The sequence below is a fragment of the Vidua macroura genome, chromosome 29 (genome assembly GCF_024509145.1).
Source record: "Vidua macroura isolate BioBank_ID:100142 chromosome 29, ASM2450914v1, whole genome shotgun sequence".
Lineage (NCBI taxonomy): Eukaryota > Metazoa > Chordata > Aves > Passeriformes > Viduidae > Vidua > Vidua macroura.
The window spans coordinates 1,240,846-1,258,343 of NC_071599.1; the positions used below are offsets into that span (position 1 = coordinate 1,240,846).

Here is a 17,498-nt window from a genome sequence, read left to right on the forward strand (position 1 = left end):
ACGAGGGGACACAAGGGGACAGTGGTGACACGAGGGGACACGGGGCACAGCGGTGACACGAGGGGACACAAGGGGACAGTGGTGACACGAGGGGACACGGGGCACAGCGGTGGCACGAGGGACACAAGGGGACAGTGGTGACACGAGGGGACACGGGGCACAGCGGTGGCACGAGGGACACAAGGGGACAGTGGTGACACGAGGGGACACGGGGCACAGCGGTGACACGAGGGGACACGGGGCACAGCGGTGACACGAGGGACACGAGGGGACAGTGGTGACACGAGGGGACACGGGGCACAGCGGTGACACGAGGGACACAAGGGGACAGTGGTGACACGAGGGGACACGGGGCACAGCGGTGGCACCGGGGCTGCCCGGCCTCTTCCCTTCCCGCTCCAAGAAACCCAAATCCTCTTTCCTTCCCCGCAGAAAAGGGGAAAAAAAAACCCAAAAAACCAACCCGGGAAGAGCTTTTTTATTTCATTATTTGGGTTTTTTTAGAGCTCTCCTCCCTCCTCGCCTCTTTCGGGGTTTGGTTTGGTTTAGTTTGGTTTGGTTTTTTTTTTTTTTAATTTTTTTTTTGTTTTTTTTTTTGTTTTTTGTTGTTGTTTCATGTAAAAATAGCAGCGAACAGCTCGGGAAGAGAAGGGAAGAGGGGAAAGGTTTTAAATTTGAAAGCCGCGAGGAGAGGGAAGGGGAGGAGGGAGAGATAAAATAAGGAGGGGGGAAATGGGGGGAAAGGGGGGAAGAAAATAGGGGGGAAAAGGGGGGGAAATGGGAAAAAACAGGGGGAAAAAAGGGGATTAAAAGGGGAAAAAAATGCAGAGAAGCAAAGCCGAGGCACAGGGAGGGGAGGAGGGAGAGATAAAATAAGGAGGGGGAAAAATGGGGGGAAAGGGGGGAAGAAAATGGGGGGGAAATGGGAAAAAACAGGAAAAAAAAGGGGGAGGAAAGGGACAGGAGAGCAGAGAAGCGGAGCCGGCGCGGGGAGGTTTGGCTGCATGTGAGAGCGGCCAGCGCCATCCGCGGGGGGACACCGGGACAGGGGGGACACCGGGAACAGCGGGGACACTGGGGACAGGGGGGACACCGGGGACAGGGGGGACACAGGGGACAGGGGGGACACCGGGGACAGGGGGGACACCGGGACAGGGGGGACACCGGGAACAGCGGGGACACTGGGGACAGGGGGGACACCGGGGACAGCGGGGACACCGGGACAGGGGGGACACCGGGGACAGGGGGGACACAGGGGACAGGGGGGACACCGGGACAGGGGGGACACCGGGACAGGGGGGACACAGGGGACAGGGGGGACACCGGGACAGGGGGGACACCGGGGACAGGGGGGGCACTGGGGACAGGGGGGACACTGGGACAGGGGGGACACCGGGGACAGCGGGGACACCGGGACAGGGGGGACATTGGGGACAGGGGGGAACATTGGGGACAGGGGGGACACCGGGGACAGGGGGGACACCGGGGACAGGGGGGACACTGGGGACAGGGGGGGACACCGGGGACAGGGGGGACATTGGGGACAGGGGGGACACCGGGGACGGGGGGGACATTGGGGACAGGGGGGGACACCGGGGACGGGGGGGACACGGGGACATGGGGGACACCGGGGACGGGGGGACATTGGGGACAGGGGGGACACCGGGACAGGGGGGAACATTGGGGACAGGGGGGACACCGGGGACAGGGGGGGCACTGGGGACAGGGGGGACACCGGGACAGGGGGGACACCGGGGACAGGGGGGATACCGGGGACAGGGGGGGACACCGGGGACAGGGGGAACATTGGGGACAGGGGGGACACCGGGGACGGGGGGGACATTGGGGACAGGGGGGGACACCGGGGACGGGGGGGACACGGGGACATGGGGGACACCGGGGACGGGGGGACACCGGGGACAGGGGGGATACCGGGGACAGGGGGGACACTGGGGACGGGGGGGACACCGGGGACACCGGGGACAGGGGGGACACCGGGACGGGGGGGGACACCGGGGCAGGGGGGACACCGGGGGACACTGGGACATGGTGGGGACACTGGGACATGGGGGAGACAGCACGGGGGAGCGGGGACACGGGGGGGACACGGGGGGGGACACGGGGGGGGACACGGGGGGGGACACGGGGAGCTCCATCAGGGTCCTGGCTCTGCCCGGTTCGGGGACATCGCCGTGGGGACAGCAGGGTTTGGGGACATCGCCGTGGGGTTTGGGGACAGGGGGACATTGCCGCGGGCACAGGCACGCGCTGCCACGCGGGAGGGGACCGTGGTGACAAAGGAGGCGGGGGGCACAGCGGCCAGGGGACCGTGGCGACAAGCAGGGACACAGCAGCGAGGCGCCACCTCGTGCCTGTCCCCGCGCCGGCCGCGGGGCCACCGCTGTCACCTCGGCGCAGTGTCACCTCGGCCGCGCGACACCGCAGGGGTGGCACCGCCACCCACCCCCCGTGCCGGTCCCTGCCAGGGGAGGAGGGACGGGGACAGTGGCGGGAGGTGGCTCCGGCTGTGACAATCGCCACCAGCCCCCGGCGGCGGTTTGTCACCGCGGCTGGCGCTGGGAGGTGGCACTGGGAGGTGGCACTGGGGGGGTGGCACTGGGAGGTGGCACTGGGAGGTGGCACGGCGAGGTGGCACTGTGGGGGTGGCACTGGGAGGTGGCACAGGGAGGTGGCACTGGGAGGTGGCACTGGGAAGTGGCACAGGGAGGTGGCACTGGGAAGTGGCACTGGAGCAGTGGCACTGGGAGGTGGCACTGGGAGGTGGCACTGGGAGGTGGCACTGGGAAGTGGCACTGGCACTGCGGGGACCCGGCGCTGCCGTTTCGGGGTTGGGGACAGTGTGTGGGGACAAAGGGATGGTGGCATGTCGGGCGGGTGCCACCAGTGCCAGTTCGGGTTGGAATTTGGCCAGGCAGGGGACAGCGACACGGGGAATGGTGGCATGGATGGCACAGGGCACGACAGCCCGAGCTGTGCCCGTTTTCCCCTCGATGTCCCCCAAAATCCCAAACCATTCCAGTGCCCGTTTTCCCAAAATCCCGGTGCCATCCCAGTGCCCGTTTTCCCAAAATCCCGGTGCCACCCCAGTGCCCATTTTCCCCTCGATCTCCCCCAAAATTCTGGCCGATTCTGGGCTGGGCCGGTGCCATCCCAGTGCCCGTTTTCCCCTCGATCTCCTCCAAAATCCCGGTGCCACCCCAGTGCCCTTTTTCTCAAAATCCCGGTGCCATCCCAGTGCCCGTTTCCCCAAAATCCCGGTGCCACCCCAGTGCCCGTTTCCCCAAAATCCCGGTGCCATCCCAGTGCCCGTTTCCCCAAAATCCCGGTGCCACCCCAGTGCCCGTTTTCCCCTCGATCTCCCCCAAAGCCCGGCCCACTCCCGGCTGGGCCGGTGCCAGCCCGGTGCCACCGCGGTGCCCGCGGGCTGCGGGTGCCCGCCGCCGCTCCCTGCCCCCTCTCCCGGCTCTGATCCTCGCTCCCAGCCCCCTCTCCCGGCACCTTCCCCTCTTTGATCTCCCGCTCCATCCCCTGCTCTCCATCCCCCGCTTTTCCTTCATCTTCCCCCAAAATTCCCGCAGCCCCCCGCCCTCCCTCCCGGGCGTGGGTGGCACCGGGGCACCCCGGGGCGGCCCGGAGCGGTGGCTGTCCCCAAAAACCGGCAGGGGAGGGAGCACGAGGCTGGCGGGGCCCCGTCCCGGGGTTTATTCCCGGGGATCCCGGCGTGTCCCAGCCCATGGATTTGGGGGTGTCCCGTCCCGGGGATCCCGGGGTTCCCCATCCCGGAGATCTCAGGGATCCTGGGATGCCGCGAGGAGGAGCGGACACCCCCACGCGGGGATTTTGGGGGATTTTTGGGGGGTTTTGTGGATTTTTTGGGGGATGTTTGGAGCCGCCGGGGGTTTTATTTTCGGGCTCAAAAGCAGGAGGCTCCCGGAGCCTGTGGATTTCCCGGGATTCAGGAGGAGAGGAGCGGGGTGGGGAGCCGGAGCGGTGCCGTCCCGTGCCATCCCGTGCCACCCCGTGCCATCCCGTGCCATCCCGTGCCACCCCGTGCCACCCCGTGCCATCCCGTACCGTCCCGTGAATATTTATTGCCGTTACTCCCGAATTAAAGCCCGGGCTGGGAGCGGGGGGACGCGGGGGTCGCGCCGCCCGTTCCCTGTCGCATTCCCGGCCCTCCCCCCCGCTCCTGTCCCTGTCACGTCCCGCTCGATTCCCGCGGGCCGCGTGACACCGGAGCGGGACCGGCATCGATCCCCGACCGGCATCGATCCCCAACAGCCGCCGGCAGCAGCGGCGGCAGCGGCGGGGCCCGGGCTGGGGCGGCTTCGGGGGTCCCCGGGAGCTCCGGGGGTCGTGGGGAGCTCCGGGGGGGATCTCGGCGGGATCCCGGGGAGATCCCGGGGTCACGGAAAGCTCCGGGGGGATCCTGAGGGGATCCAGGAGGATCCGGGGGGATCCTGTGGGTGCCTCCAGGAGGATCGGGGCAGGTCTGGGGGGTCCTGGGGGATCCCGGGGGTCTCAGGGAGCTCTCAGGGGGTCTCAGGGGTATCCTGGGGGATCTCAGGGGATCCTAGGGGGTCTCAGAGGGTCTCAGGGGGTCTCAGGGGATCTCGGAGGGATCTTGGGGGGGGGGGGGTCTCAGGGAGTTCTCAGGGGGTCTCAGGGGATCCTGGGGGATCCTGGAGGATCTTTGTGGGGGGGATCTCGGGGGGATCCTGGGGGATCCCAGAAGATCTCAGGGGGATCTCGGAGGGATCTCGGGGAGATCTCGGGGGAGTTCTTAGGGGTTCTCAGGGGGTCTCAGGGGATCCCGGGGGATCTCGGGGGAATCTTGGGGGGTCTCAGGGAGCTCTCAGGGGGTCTCAGGGGACCCGGGGACCCCGGGATGGCGGCGGGCGCCGTGCCGCGGTGCCGGGCGCCGCGCGGTGACGGCGGTGCCGTGGCCGCAGCGGTGCAGACGCGCTTCGTGGAGGAGCCCGAGGACCAGACGGTGGTGGCCGGGCAGAGAATCGTCCTGTCCTGCGTGGTGCTCAACTACTCCGGCATCGTGCAATGGACCAAGGACGGGCTGGCCCTGGGCATGGGCCAGGGCCTCAAAGGTGCCCGCGGCCACCGGGGGCATGGGGTGACACCGCTGGGGACGAGGGGCATGGGGTGACACCACTGGGGATGGGTGGCTTTGGGGGGTGACACCGCTGGGGACGGGGGGCATGGGGTGACACTGGGTGGGGAGGGGTGGCCCTGGGGGGTGACACCACTGGGGATGGGTGGCTTTGGGGAGTGACACTGCTGGGGACAGGGGGCCCTGGGGGTGACACTGGGTGGGGAGGGGGGCCCCTGGGGGTGACACCAGTGGGGACAGGTGGCCCTCGGGGTGACACTGGGTGGGGAGGGGTGGCCCTGGGGATGACACCGCTGGGGACGGGGAGTCCTGGGGGGGACACCGCTGGGGACAGGGGGCCCTGGGGGTGACACTGGGTGGGGAGGGGTGGCCCTGGGGGTGACAGCAGTGGGGACAGGTGGCTTTGGGGGTGACACCCACAGGGCACGGGCTGAAAGGTACCTGGGAAAGGGGGGGTGGCCCTGGGGGTGTCCCTGTGTGACTTCCCAGTGCTGTCCCCACAGCCTGGGCATGGGATTAGGGTGTCCCCCTGTGTGTGACCCATGGGATTGGGGTGTCCCTGTGGGACTGGGGTGTCCCCCTGGGTGTGACCCATGGGATTGGGGTGTCCCTGTGGGATTGGGGTGTCCCCCTGTGTGTGACCCATGGGCTCAGGGTGTCCCTGTGGGACCAGGGTGTCCCCAAGTGACCCCGTGCTGTCCCCACAGCGTGGGTGTGCAATTGGGGTGTCCCCCTGTGTGACCCATGGGATTGGGGTGTCTCTGTGGGACTGGGGTTTCCCCCTGTGTGTGACCCATGGGATTGGGGTGTCTCTGTGGGATGGGGGTGTCCCTGTGGGACCAGGGTGTCCCCAAGTGACCCCGTGCTGTCCCCACAGCGTGGGTGTGCAATTGGGGTGTCCCCCTGTGTGACCCATGGGTTTGGGGTGTCCCTGTGGGATTGGGGTGTCCCCTTGGGTGACCCATGGTTTTGGAGTGTCCCTGTTCGATGGGGTGTCCCTGTGTGACCCATGGGTTTGGGGTGTCCCTGTGGGATTGGGGCATTCCCCTGGGTGACCCATGGTTTTGGGGTGTCCCTGTGTGACCCATGGGTTCGGGGTGTCCCCCTGTGTGACCCATGGTTTCGGGGTGTCCCTGTGTGACCCATGATTTCGGGGTGTCCCTGTGGGACCGGGGTGTCCCTGTGTGACCCATGGGTTTGGGGTGTCCCTGTGTGACCCATGGGTTCTGGGTGTCCCCCTGTGTGACCCATGGTTTCGGGGTGTCCCTGTGGGACCGGGGTGTCCCCGGTGACCCCGCGCTGTCCCCGCAGCGTGGCCGCGGTACCGCATCGTGGGCACGGCCGACTCGGGCCAGTACAACCTGGAGATCCGCGACGCCGAGCTCTCCGATGACGCCGTCTACGAGTGCCAGGCCACCGAGGCCGCGCTGCGCTCGCGCCGCGCCAAGCTCACCGTGCTCAGTGAGGGCCGGCCCGCTGTCCCCACTGTCCCCAGTGCCCCGCACACTCCCGTGTCCCCCGAGTCCCCCCCCGTGTCCTCCAGAGCCTCTCACGTCCCCTCACCGTTCCCTGTGCCCCGCACGGTCCCCGGTGTCCCCTCCCCACTCCCTGTGTCCCCTCCCCGCCACCGGGGCGTCCCCACCGAGCCGGTGTCCCCTCTGTGCCCTCCGCAGTCCCCCCGGAGGACCCCACGATCGACGGCGCCCCCGAGATCCTGCTGAGGGCGGGGACCCCCTACAACCTGACGTGCCGCGCCCGCAGCGCCAAGCCCGCGGCCACCATCGCCTGGTTCCGCGACGGGCTGCAGCAGGACGGCGCCGTCACCAGCACGGTACGGCCGTCCCCTCCCGGTGTCCCCTCCCGGTGTCCCCAGCACCGCCAGCCCGTCCCTGTGCCCGCCGCCACCCACCCTGTGCTGCCCCCCTGCCCGCTGCCACCATGGTGTGGATCCACGCCAGGCCCCAGCAGGACACTGCTGTCACCAGCACGGGATGGGGACACTTCAGTGTGGTGGCCGTCCCCTCCCGGTGTCCCCTCCCGGTGTCCCCAGCACCGCCACCCTGTCCCTGTGCCCGCCGCCACCCACCCTGTGCTGTCCCCTCTGCCCGCTGCCACCGCTGTCGCCCCATTCCGTGACAGGCCGCGGCAGGATGGCGCCGTCACCGGCACGGCATGGCTGTCCCCTCTCAGTGTCCCCAGTGTCCCCAACACTCTGCTGGAGCTGTCCCCATGTCCCCCTGCCCACTGCCACCATGGTGTGGATCCACGCCAGGCCCCAGCAGGACACCGCTGTCACCAGCACGGGATGGGGACACTGCAGTGTGGTGGCTGTCCCCTCCCAGTGTCCCCTCCCGGTGTCCCCAGCCCTGCTGGAGCTGTCCCCTCCCCGTGTCCCCTCCCCAGGAGCTGCTGGCCGATGGCAAGCGTGAGAGCACCACAAGCCTGCTGGCCATCAACCCCACGGACCTGGACATCGGCCGCGTCTTCTCCTGCCGCAGCTCCAACGAGGCCGTGCCGGCCGGCAAGGAGACCTTCGTCAGGCTCAACGTGCACCGTCAGTGGGGACATGGGGACAGGGACAGGGACATGGGGACAGGGACAGGGACATGGGACACGGGGACATGGGAGACCTTCGTCAGGCTCAACGTGCACTGTCAGTGGGGACATGGGGACAGGGACAGGGGACAGGGACATGGGGACATGGGAGATCTTCGTCAGGCTCAACGTGCACCGTCAGTGGGGACATGGGGACAGGGACATGGGGACAGGGACAGGGACAGGGGACAGGGACAGGGACAGGGGACATGGGAGACCTTCGTCAGGCTCAACGTGCACTGTCAGTGGGGACATGGGGACAGGGACAGGGACATGGGGACACGGGGACAGGGACAGGGGACATGGGGACACGGGGACATGGGAGACCTTCGTCAGGCTCAACATGCACCATCAGTGCAATAGGGACAGGGGACATGAGGACAGGGACAGGGGACAGGGGAGAGGGACAGGGACAGGGACAAGGACAGGGACAGGGACAGACGACAGGGGACATGAGGACAGGGGGACACTGGGATATGGGGTACAGGGGACATGGGACACGGGGACACAGGACATGGGGACATGGAGACACGGGGACACAGGGGGCACTGCGACACGGGGACACCAGGGGTGGATGGGGATTTTGGGGGGTTTTGGGGGATTTTTGGGGTGCCGCAGGTGGGAGCGGCGCCTGTGGATGGGATCTGCTGGAGGGGGTGGAGGAGGGGGAACGGGAGGAGGAGGAGGAGGAGAAGGAAGAGGAGGGGGAAGAGGAAGAGGAGGCAGGGCCGGGACTCGGTGGCCAACACCGACCTCCGGTGGCTGCTGCGGGAAGGGGCGGCCACCAGCGGGAGGGGACAGCGCCGGGGGGGGACAGGGGCGGGCGCTGCTCCACCCCAGAGCTTGGGGGACCCCTGTGTGTCCCCCCCGCGCCCCCCTGAGCCCGGCCCCGTCCCCACAGATCCCCCGACGGTCACCTTGTCCATCCAGCCGCAGACGGTGCAGGAGGGCGAGAGGGTCGTGTTCACCTGCATGGCCACGGCCAACCCCGAGATCAAGGGCTACAGGTGAGCCCCAAACCGCCCGGGATTGGGGCTGGGGTCACCTGGGGCCACCCGATGTCCCCCCCCTTGGCTCTGGGTCCCCTCCCCTTCCCAAAACCCCCAGGATTGGGGCTGGGGTCACCTGGGGCCACCCGATGTCCCCCCCTTGGCTCTGGGTCCCCTCCCCTTCCCAAAACCCCTGGGACTGGAAATTGGGATTGGGAATTGGGATTGGGATTGGGAATTGGGATTGGGGTCAAACGTCCCCACCATGGCTCTGAGTCCCCTCCCCAAAACCCCCTGGAAATGGCAATCGGGATTGGGATTTAGGGTGGGGATCGGGGTCCCAACGGTGTCCCCAAATGTCCCCAGGTGGGCCACAGTGGGGGTGATCGGGAATTAGGACTGGGGTCCCACGGTGTCCCTGAACGTCCCCACCATGGCTCTGGGTTCCCTCCCCAAAACCCCCTGGAAATGGCAATCGGGATTGGGATTTAGGGTGGGGATTGGGATTTAGGATGGGAATTGGGATTTAGGATGGGGATTGGGATTTAGGGCGGGGGTTGGGAATCAGGGTGAGAATTGGGATTTAGGGTGGAGATTGGGATTTAGGGTGGGGATTGGGATTTAGGATGGGGATTGGGATTTAGGATGGGAATTGGGATTTAGGGCGGGGATTGGGAATTAGGGTGTGAATTGGGATTTAGGGCGGGGATCGGGGTCCCACGGTGTCCCCGGATGTCCCCAGGTGGGCCAAAGGGGGGGTGATCATCGAGGAGGCCAAGGAGAACAGGTACGACACGCAGGTGGACTACACCTTCTTCACCGAGCCCGTGTCCTGCGAGGTGCACAACGACATCGGCAGCACCAACGTCAGCACCCTGGTGGACGTCCACTGTGAGTGGCCCCAGAACTGGCCCCAAACCCCCTTCCCCGGCCCCAAACCCCCTTCCCCACACCCCGCTCCTCGGTTTTCCCCCCCCAGTCGCCCCCCGGATCGTGGTGGACCCCAAACCCACGGTGACCGACATCGGCTCCGACGTCACCCTGACCTGCGTGTGGTCCGGGAATCCCCCGCTGACCCTCACCTGGACCAAGAAGGAATCCAACATGGTAGGACCCCGTTCTTGGGGCTTCCGGAATGTTCCCCATCCCGTCGGGATCAGGGGCACTCCACATGTCCCGAAAATCCCAAAAAAAAAAAAAAAAAAAAAAAAAATCCCAAAAGAAATCCCAAAAAAGTCCTAAAAGAAATCCCCAAAAAATCCCAAAAGAAATCCCAAAAGAAATCCCAAAAAGAAGCCGCATCCTGGGCGGTTCCCACATGATTCCCATTGGGATTGGGGTTGGGGTCAAACAGAACCCCAGAACGTCCCCACTGTGGCTGTGTGTCCCCTCCCCAGAACTCCCTGGAAGTGGGAAATGGGATTTGGGTTCAGATTCGGATTGGGTTTGGGATTCGGGATTGGGGTTGGGATTGGGATTTGGGATTGGGGTTGGGATTTGGGATTGGAGTTGGGGTTGGGATTTGGGATTGGGGTTGGGATTTGGGATTGGGGTTGATATTTGGGATTGGGGTTGGGATTCAGGATTGGGGTTGGGGTTGGGGTTGGGATTTGGGATTGGGGTTGGGGTTGATATTTGGGATTGGGGTTGGGATTCAGGATTGGGGTTTGGGATTGGGGTTGAGATTAAGATTGGGATTGGGGTTGGGATTCAGGATTGGGATTGGGGTTGGGGTTGGGATTTGGGATTGGGATTGGGATTGGGGTTGGGGTTGGGGTTGGGATTTGGGATTGGGATTGGGATTGGGATATGGGATTGGGGTTGGGGTTGGGGTTGGGATTCAGGATTGGGGTTGGGATTCAGGATTGTGTTTGGGGTTGGGGTTGGGGTTGGGATTGGCATTGGGTTTGTGGTTGGGATTGGGGTTGGGATTGGGATTGGGATTGGGATTGGGATTGGGATTGGTTTTGGGGTCAAACCTGGCCCCGAAGGTCCCCACCGTTCCTCCGTGCCCCCTCCACCCCCCAAATCCCCGCAGAAACAGGGACTGGCATTCCCACGGGAACGACCCCGGGCCAGGCGGCTGAGCTCTGGGGGGACGTCCCGCGTCCCCTCCCGCGTGTCCCCACGTGTCCCCGCGTGTCCCCAAGTGTCCCCAAGTGTCCCCAAGTGTCCCTGTGTGTCCCCAAGCGTCCCCGTGTGTCCCCGTGTGTCCCCAAGTGTCCCTGTGTGTCCCCAAGTGTCCCCACGTGTCCCTGTGTGTCCCCACGTGTCCCTGTGTGTCCCCAAGTGTCCCCGCGTGTCCCCACGTGTCCCTGTGTGTCCCCAAGTGTCCCCACGTGTCCCTGTGTGTCCCCAAGTGTCCCTGTGTGTCCCCAAGTGTCCCCACGTGTCCCTGTGTGTCCCCAAGTGTCCCCGCGTGTCCCCACGTGTCCCTGTGTGTCCCCAAGTGTCCCCGCGTGTCCCCACATGTCCCTGTGTGTCCCCAAGTGTCCCCAAGTGTCCCCACGTGTCCCCACGTGTCCCTGTGTGTCCCCACGTGTCCCCACGTGTCCCCGCGTGTCCCCACGTGTCCCCGCGTGTCCCCACGCAGGTCCTGAGCAACAGCAACCAGCTGTACCTGAAGGCGGTGACGCAGGCGGACGCCGGCCAGTACGTCTGCAAGGCCATCGTCCCCCGGATCGGCGTGGGCGAGAGGGAGGTCACCCTCTTCGTCAACGGTCAGCGACCCCAAAAACCCCAAAAACCCCCCAAAGAACCTCCTGGGGTTCCCTGGGAACGGGGCGGATCCAGTCCCCCAAAAATTCTCGGTTTCCGTCGTTTTTGGCGGGGTGGAGAGGAGGGAGTTTTGGAATTTACAAATAGGAATTCAAATTTACAGGTTTGGAATTTACAAATAGGAATTCAAATTTACAGTTTTGGAATTTACAAACAGGAATTCAAATTTACAGGTTTGGAATTTACAAACAGGAATTCAAATTTACAGGTTTTAGAATTTACAAATAGGAATTCAAATTTACAATTTTAGAATTTACAAATAGGAATTCGAATTTACAGTTTTGGAATTTACAAATAGGAATTCGAATTTACAGTTTTAGAATTTACAAATAGGAATTCAAATTTACAGGTTTGGAATTTACAATTAGGAATTCAAATTTACAATTTTGGAATTTACAAACAGGAATTCAAATTTACAGTTTTGGAATTTACAAATAGGAATTCAAATTTACAGGTTTGGAATTTACAAATAGGAATTCAAATTTACAATTTTAGAATTTACAAATAGGAATTCAAATTTACAGGTTTGGAATTTACAAATAGGAATTCAAATTTACAGGTTTGGAATTTACAAACAGGAATTCAAATTTACAGTTTTGGAATTTACAAATAGGAATTCAAATTTACAGGTTTGGAATTTACAAATAGGAATTCAAATTTACAATTTTAGAATTTACAAATAGGAATTCAAATTTACAGGTTTGGAATTTACAAATAGGAATTCAAATTTACAGGTTTGGAATTTACAAACAGGAATTCAAATTTACAATTTTAGAATTTACAAACAGGAATTCAAATTTACAATTTTAGAATTTACAAATCGGGGTGGCTCAGATGATTGGCAGGGGGGGAAAATGGAATTTGGGTTTTTTTTGTTTGGGTTTGGAATTGAGGATTAAGGGAAAAGGCAAAACGGGATTATTGGAAAGGGAATAAATCCCCAAAAGGAGATTTTCCACACCGTCCCTCCTTCCAGGGAGGAGGGAATGGGGGTCGGGGATTCCAGGAATTTCAACCTGGAACTTTCCGGTGGAGGCTCCCCCAGTTCCAGATAAAACAAGGAATTTTTTCCTCCAATCCCTCATTCCTGGCGCGAGCTGGGCACAGCTCTGGAAATTTCCTCCACCCGTTTCCCCACTGGGCCACCCCAAATTCCCTCCTGGACCACCCCAAATTCCCTCCTGGACCACCCCAAATTCCCTCCTGGACCACCCCAAATTCCCGATTTCCCTCCTGGACCACCCCAAATTCCTTCCTGGATGACCTCAAATTCCCGATTTACCCCTGAATCACCCCAAATTCCTGATTTCCCCTGAACCATCCCAAATTCCCGATTTCCCCTCGAATCACCCCAAATCCCAATTTCCCCCCGAATCACCCCAAATTCCCAATTTCCCTCCCGAATCACCCCAAATTCCCTCCTGAACCACCCCAAATTCCCGATTTCCCCTGGAATCACCCCAAATTCCCGATTTCCCCCCCGAACCACCCCAAATTCCCGATTTCCCCCCGAATCACCCCAAATTCCCAATTTCCCCCCAAGACCATCCCAAATTCCCAATTTCCCCTGGAATCACCCCAAATTCCCGATTTCCCTCCCGAACCACCCCAAATTCCCGATTTCCCCCCGAATCACCCCAAATTCCCAATTTCCCCCCAAGACCATCCCAAATTCCCAATTTCCCCTGGAATCACCCCAAATTCCCGATTTCCCTCCCGAACCACCCCAAATTCCTTTCTGAACCACCCCAAATTCCCGATTTCCCCCCAAACCACCCCAAATTCCCGATTTCCCTCCCGAATCACCCCAAATTCCGATTTCCCTCCCAAACCACCCCAAATTCCTGATTTCCCTCCCGAATCACCCCAAATTCACGATTTCCCCCCAGACCATCCCAAATTCCCTCCTGGATGACCCCAAAATTCCCGATTTCCCTCCCGAACCACCCCAAATTCCCGATTTCCCCTGGAATCACCCCAAATTCCCGATTTACCTCCTGGACCACCCCAAATTCCTTCCTGGATGACCCCAAATTCCCGATTTCCTCTGGAACCACCCCAAATTCCCGATTTCCCCCCGAATCACCCCAAATTCCCAATTTCCCTCCCAAACCACCTCCAATTCCCTCCCGAACCACCCCAAGTTCCGATTTCCCTCCCAAACCACCCCAAATTCCCAATTTCCCCCCCAAACCACCCCAAATTCCGATTTCCCTCCCAAACCACCCCAAATTCCTGATTTCCCTCCCGAATCACCCTGAATTCCCAATTTCCCTCCCGAACCACCCCCAATTCCCTCCTGAACCACCCCAAATTCCCGATTTCCCCCCGAACCACCCCAAATTCCCAATTTCCCTCCCGAATCACCCCAAATTCCCAATTTCCCTCCTGGACCACCCCAAATTCCTTCCTGGATGACCCCAAATTCCCGATTTCCTCTGGAACCACCCCAAATTCCCTATTTCCCTCCTGGACCACCCCAAATTCCTTCCTGAACGACCCCAAATTCCCGATTTACCCCTGAATCACCCCAAATTCCCAATTTCCCCCCGAACCACCCCAAACTCCCGATTTCCCCCCGAATCACCCCGAATTCCCGATTTCCCCCCGAATCACCCCGAATTCCCATCTCCCCGCAGGGCCCCCCATCATCTCCAGCGAGCCGGTGCAGTTCGCCGTGCGCGGCGACCGCGGCAAGGTCGAGTGCTTCATCGGCAGCACGCCGCCGCCCGACCGCATCGTGAGTCCCCGAGACGACACCGGACACCGTTTCCATTAAAATATTAATTCTTATTACAAATTTATACATATCGTTTTTAATTTTATTAATTTTTATTACTTTATAAAAATAATTGTGTTACGAAGTTAAAAATAAAATTGAAAATTTAAAGATTTAAATTAAAAATATTAAAGTAATTTTTATGTTTTAATATAGAATATAATTAAGATAGTAGATATCATAGATAATATATAAAAATAAAATTATATATAATTATATACATTATCTATAAATATAATAATAAGTATAATTATATATCATATATCATATATCATATATTATATATAATTATATATAAAATTAAATCTCTAATTGTATATATAATTATATATTATTTATAATATATAAATATAAAATATAATTAATATGTGTTAATAGTTAAAATTTACAATTAAATATAATTTATAAATAGCAAATAAATAATGCAAAATAGATGGTAATATAAATACACACTCATAATACAATTTATAAATAGAAACCAAATCAGTAATAAAAATAATAAAAATAATTTAAATGATAATGTGATAAACAATATAAATAATGTTATTTATTATTATTGTAAATAAATAAAATTACATTTATTATAAATGATGAAATACTTATATATATATAATATTTTATATATATAATAAATTTTAAATAATAAATGTAATAATGCAATAAAGTATTGACTAGATATTGTAATATCATATATACAGTAAGATATGTATGATACTATATATATAAAATATATTTATATACAATATGTGAATATAAATTACTATATCTTGATAATTAAATAATTTCTAAAGAGAAAAGATTTTATAGTAAATATAAAGAGTAGCTAACACATATTCGTAACAAAATATAATTTATAAATAAAAGTTAAATAATAAAAATAATATGAAATAAAACAATAAATAAGAAAAATAATATAAAATGAAATAATAAATTAAAAAATAATATAAAACGAAATCATGAAGATAATATAAAATGAAATCATAAATAAACAATAAAATTAATGTAAAACAAAATCATAAATAAAAATAATATAAAATTAAATCATAACTAAATAATAAAAATAATGCAAACTAAAATAACAATAACAACTGCATTCATATCAAAACAATTCCCCAAACCCAACACCAAAGAGCGAAAGCAACGAGCACGGAATTCCTTATTTCTCTAAACGGCCGCGAGCCCGCGGTGCTGACGCGGCCCCGTCCCCGCGCAGGCCTGGGCGTGGAAGGAGAACGTTCTGGAAGCCGGCACGCTGGAGCGCTACACGGTGGAGAGGAGCAACACGGGCAGCGGCGTCCTGTCCACGCTGACCATCAACAACGTCGTGGACGCCGACTTCCAGACGCGCTACAACTGCACGGCCTGGAACAGCTTCGGGCCCGGCACGGCCATCATCCAGCTCGAGGAGAAAGGTGACATGGCAGGGAGCTGGGGGACAGTTTGGGTGGCCTTGAGTTGGGTCAGGTTGGGACAGCTTCGGGCCCGGCACGGCCATCATCCAGCTCGAGGAGAAAGGTGACACCAACAGGGAGCTTGGGGACAGTTTGGGTGGCCTCGAGTTGGGTCAGGTTGGGACAGCTTCAGGCTGGACACGGCCCTCATCCAGCTCGAGGAGAAAGGTGACACCCAGAGAGAGCCTGGGGACAGTTTGGGTGGCCTTGAGTGGGGTCAGGTTGGGACAGCTTCGGGCTGGACACGGCCCTCATCCAGCTCGAGGAGAAAGGTGACATGGCAGGGAGCTGGGGGACAGTTTGGGTGGCCTTGAGTTGGGTTAGGTTGGGACAGCTTTGGGCTGGACACGGCCATCATCCAGCTCGAGGAGAAAGGTGACACCCAGAGAGAGCCTGGGGACAGTTTGAGTGGCCTTGAGTTGGGTTGGGATGGGATGGGACATCATTGGGCTGGACACGGCCATCATCCAGCTCGAGGAGAAAGGTGACACCCAGAGAGAGCCTGGGGACAGTTTGGGTGGCCTCGAGTTGGGTTGGGATGAGACAACTTTGGGCTGGACACGGCCATCATCCAGCTCGAGGAGAAAGGTGACACCCAGAGGGAGCCTGGGGACAGTTTGGGTGGCCTTGAGTTGGGTTGGGATGGGATGGGACATCATTGGGCTGGACACGGCCATCATCCAGCTCGAGGAGAAAGGTGACACCCAGAGAGAGCCTGGGGACAGTTTGGGTGGCCTCGAGTTGGGTTGGGATGAGACAACTTTGGGCTGGACACGGCCATCATCCAGCTCGAGGAGAAAGGTGACACCCAGAGGGAGCCTGGGGACAATTTGGGTGGCCTTGAGTGGGGTCAGGTTGGGACAGCTTCGGGCTGGACACGGCCATCATCCAGCTCGAGGAGAAAGTGACACCAACAGGGAGCCTGGGGACAATTTGGGTGGCCTCGAGTCGGGAATTTGGGGGAATTCCTCCTGGGAATGGCGGTCAGGCCTCGGAAGGGTTCTCCATCCCTGGAGAGTCCGAGGAATTCCCGGAATTCCGGGTGACCAGCTGGGGACGGGTCCCCTCTTGGACTCGGTGACACCCCGGTTCTTCTCCGAGCCGAGTTGGGGGGTGCTGGGACGAGAGCCCGGCCGTGGCGCTGGCCTCGTCCCCAGCTCGCCGTGTCCCCGCAGAGGTCCTGCCCGTGGGCATCATCGCCGGGGCCACCATCGGGGCCAGCATCCTCCTCATCGGCTGCCTGGCGGCCCTCGCCTGCTTCCTCTACCGGCGCCGCAAAGGAAGTGAGTGAGGGACAGCGGGGCACGCCGGGCGGCCTTGGGGGCACTCTGGGGGCACTCTGGGGGCACTCTGGGGTCTCTGTGGGGGTCACTTCATGGTCACTCTGTGGTCACTCAGGGGGTCCGTACAGGGGTCACTTCATGGTCACTCTGTGGTCACATCGTGCTCACTCCGTGCTCACTCTGTGCTCACTGTGGGGTCACTGTGGGTGTCTCTGTGGGGTCACTCTGGGTGTCTCTGTGGGGATCACTTCATGGTCACTCTGTGGTCACTCAGGGGGTCTGTATGGGGGTAACTTCATGGTCACTCTGTGGTCACATCGTGCTCACTCCATGCTCACTCTGTGGTCACTCTGGGGTCACTGTGGGGTCACTGTGGGTGTCTCTGTGGGGTCACTCTGGGTGTCTCTGTGGGGGTCACTTCATGGTCACTCTGTGGTCACATCGTGCTCACTCCATGCTCACTCTGCGGTCACTCAG

General features: G+C 58.9%; 1 protein-coding gene across 1 annotated transcript in view; it reads left to right on the plus strand.

Moving 5' to 3' along the window:
* KIRREL1 (kirre like nephrin family adhesion molecule 1) overlaps nucleotides 1-17,498 on the plus strand; it is a 34,936-nt gene that overhangs the window by 13,697 nt on the left and 3,741 nt on the right. Inside the window, exons 2-12 of the mRNA XM_054000961.1 lie at nucleotides 4,974-5,123; nucleotides 6,458-6,607; nucleotides 6,820-6,977; nucleotides 7,550-7,700; nucleotides 8,643-8,748; nucleotides 9,473-9,621; nucleotides 9,710-9,837; nucleotides 11,324-11,450; nucleotides 14,148-14,248; nucleotides 15,501-15,699; nucleotides 16,914-17,021. Of these exons, the coding sequence (XP_053856936.1) occupies nucleotides 4,974-5,123; nucleotides 6,458-6,607; nucleotides 6,820-6,977; nucleotides 7,550-7,700; nucleotides 8,643-8,748; nucleotides 9,473-9,621; nucleotides 9,710-9,837; nucleotides 11,324-11,450; nucleotides 14,148-14,248; nucleotides 15,501-15,699; nucleotides 16,914-17,021 (1,527 nt within the window). The remainder of the gene's footprint in view (nucleotides 1-4,973; nucleotides 5,124-6,457; nucleotides 6,608-6,819; nucleotides 6,978-7,549; nucleotides 7,701-8,642; nucleotides 8,749-9,472; nucleotides 9,622-9,709; nucleotides 9,838-11,323; nucleotides 11,451-14,147; nucleotides 14,249-15,500; nucleotides 15,700-16,913; nucleotides 17,022-17,498) is intronic.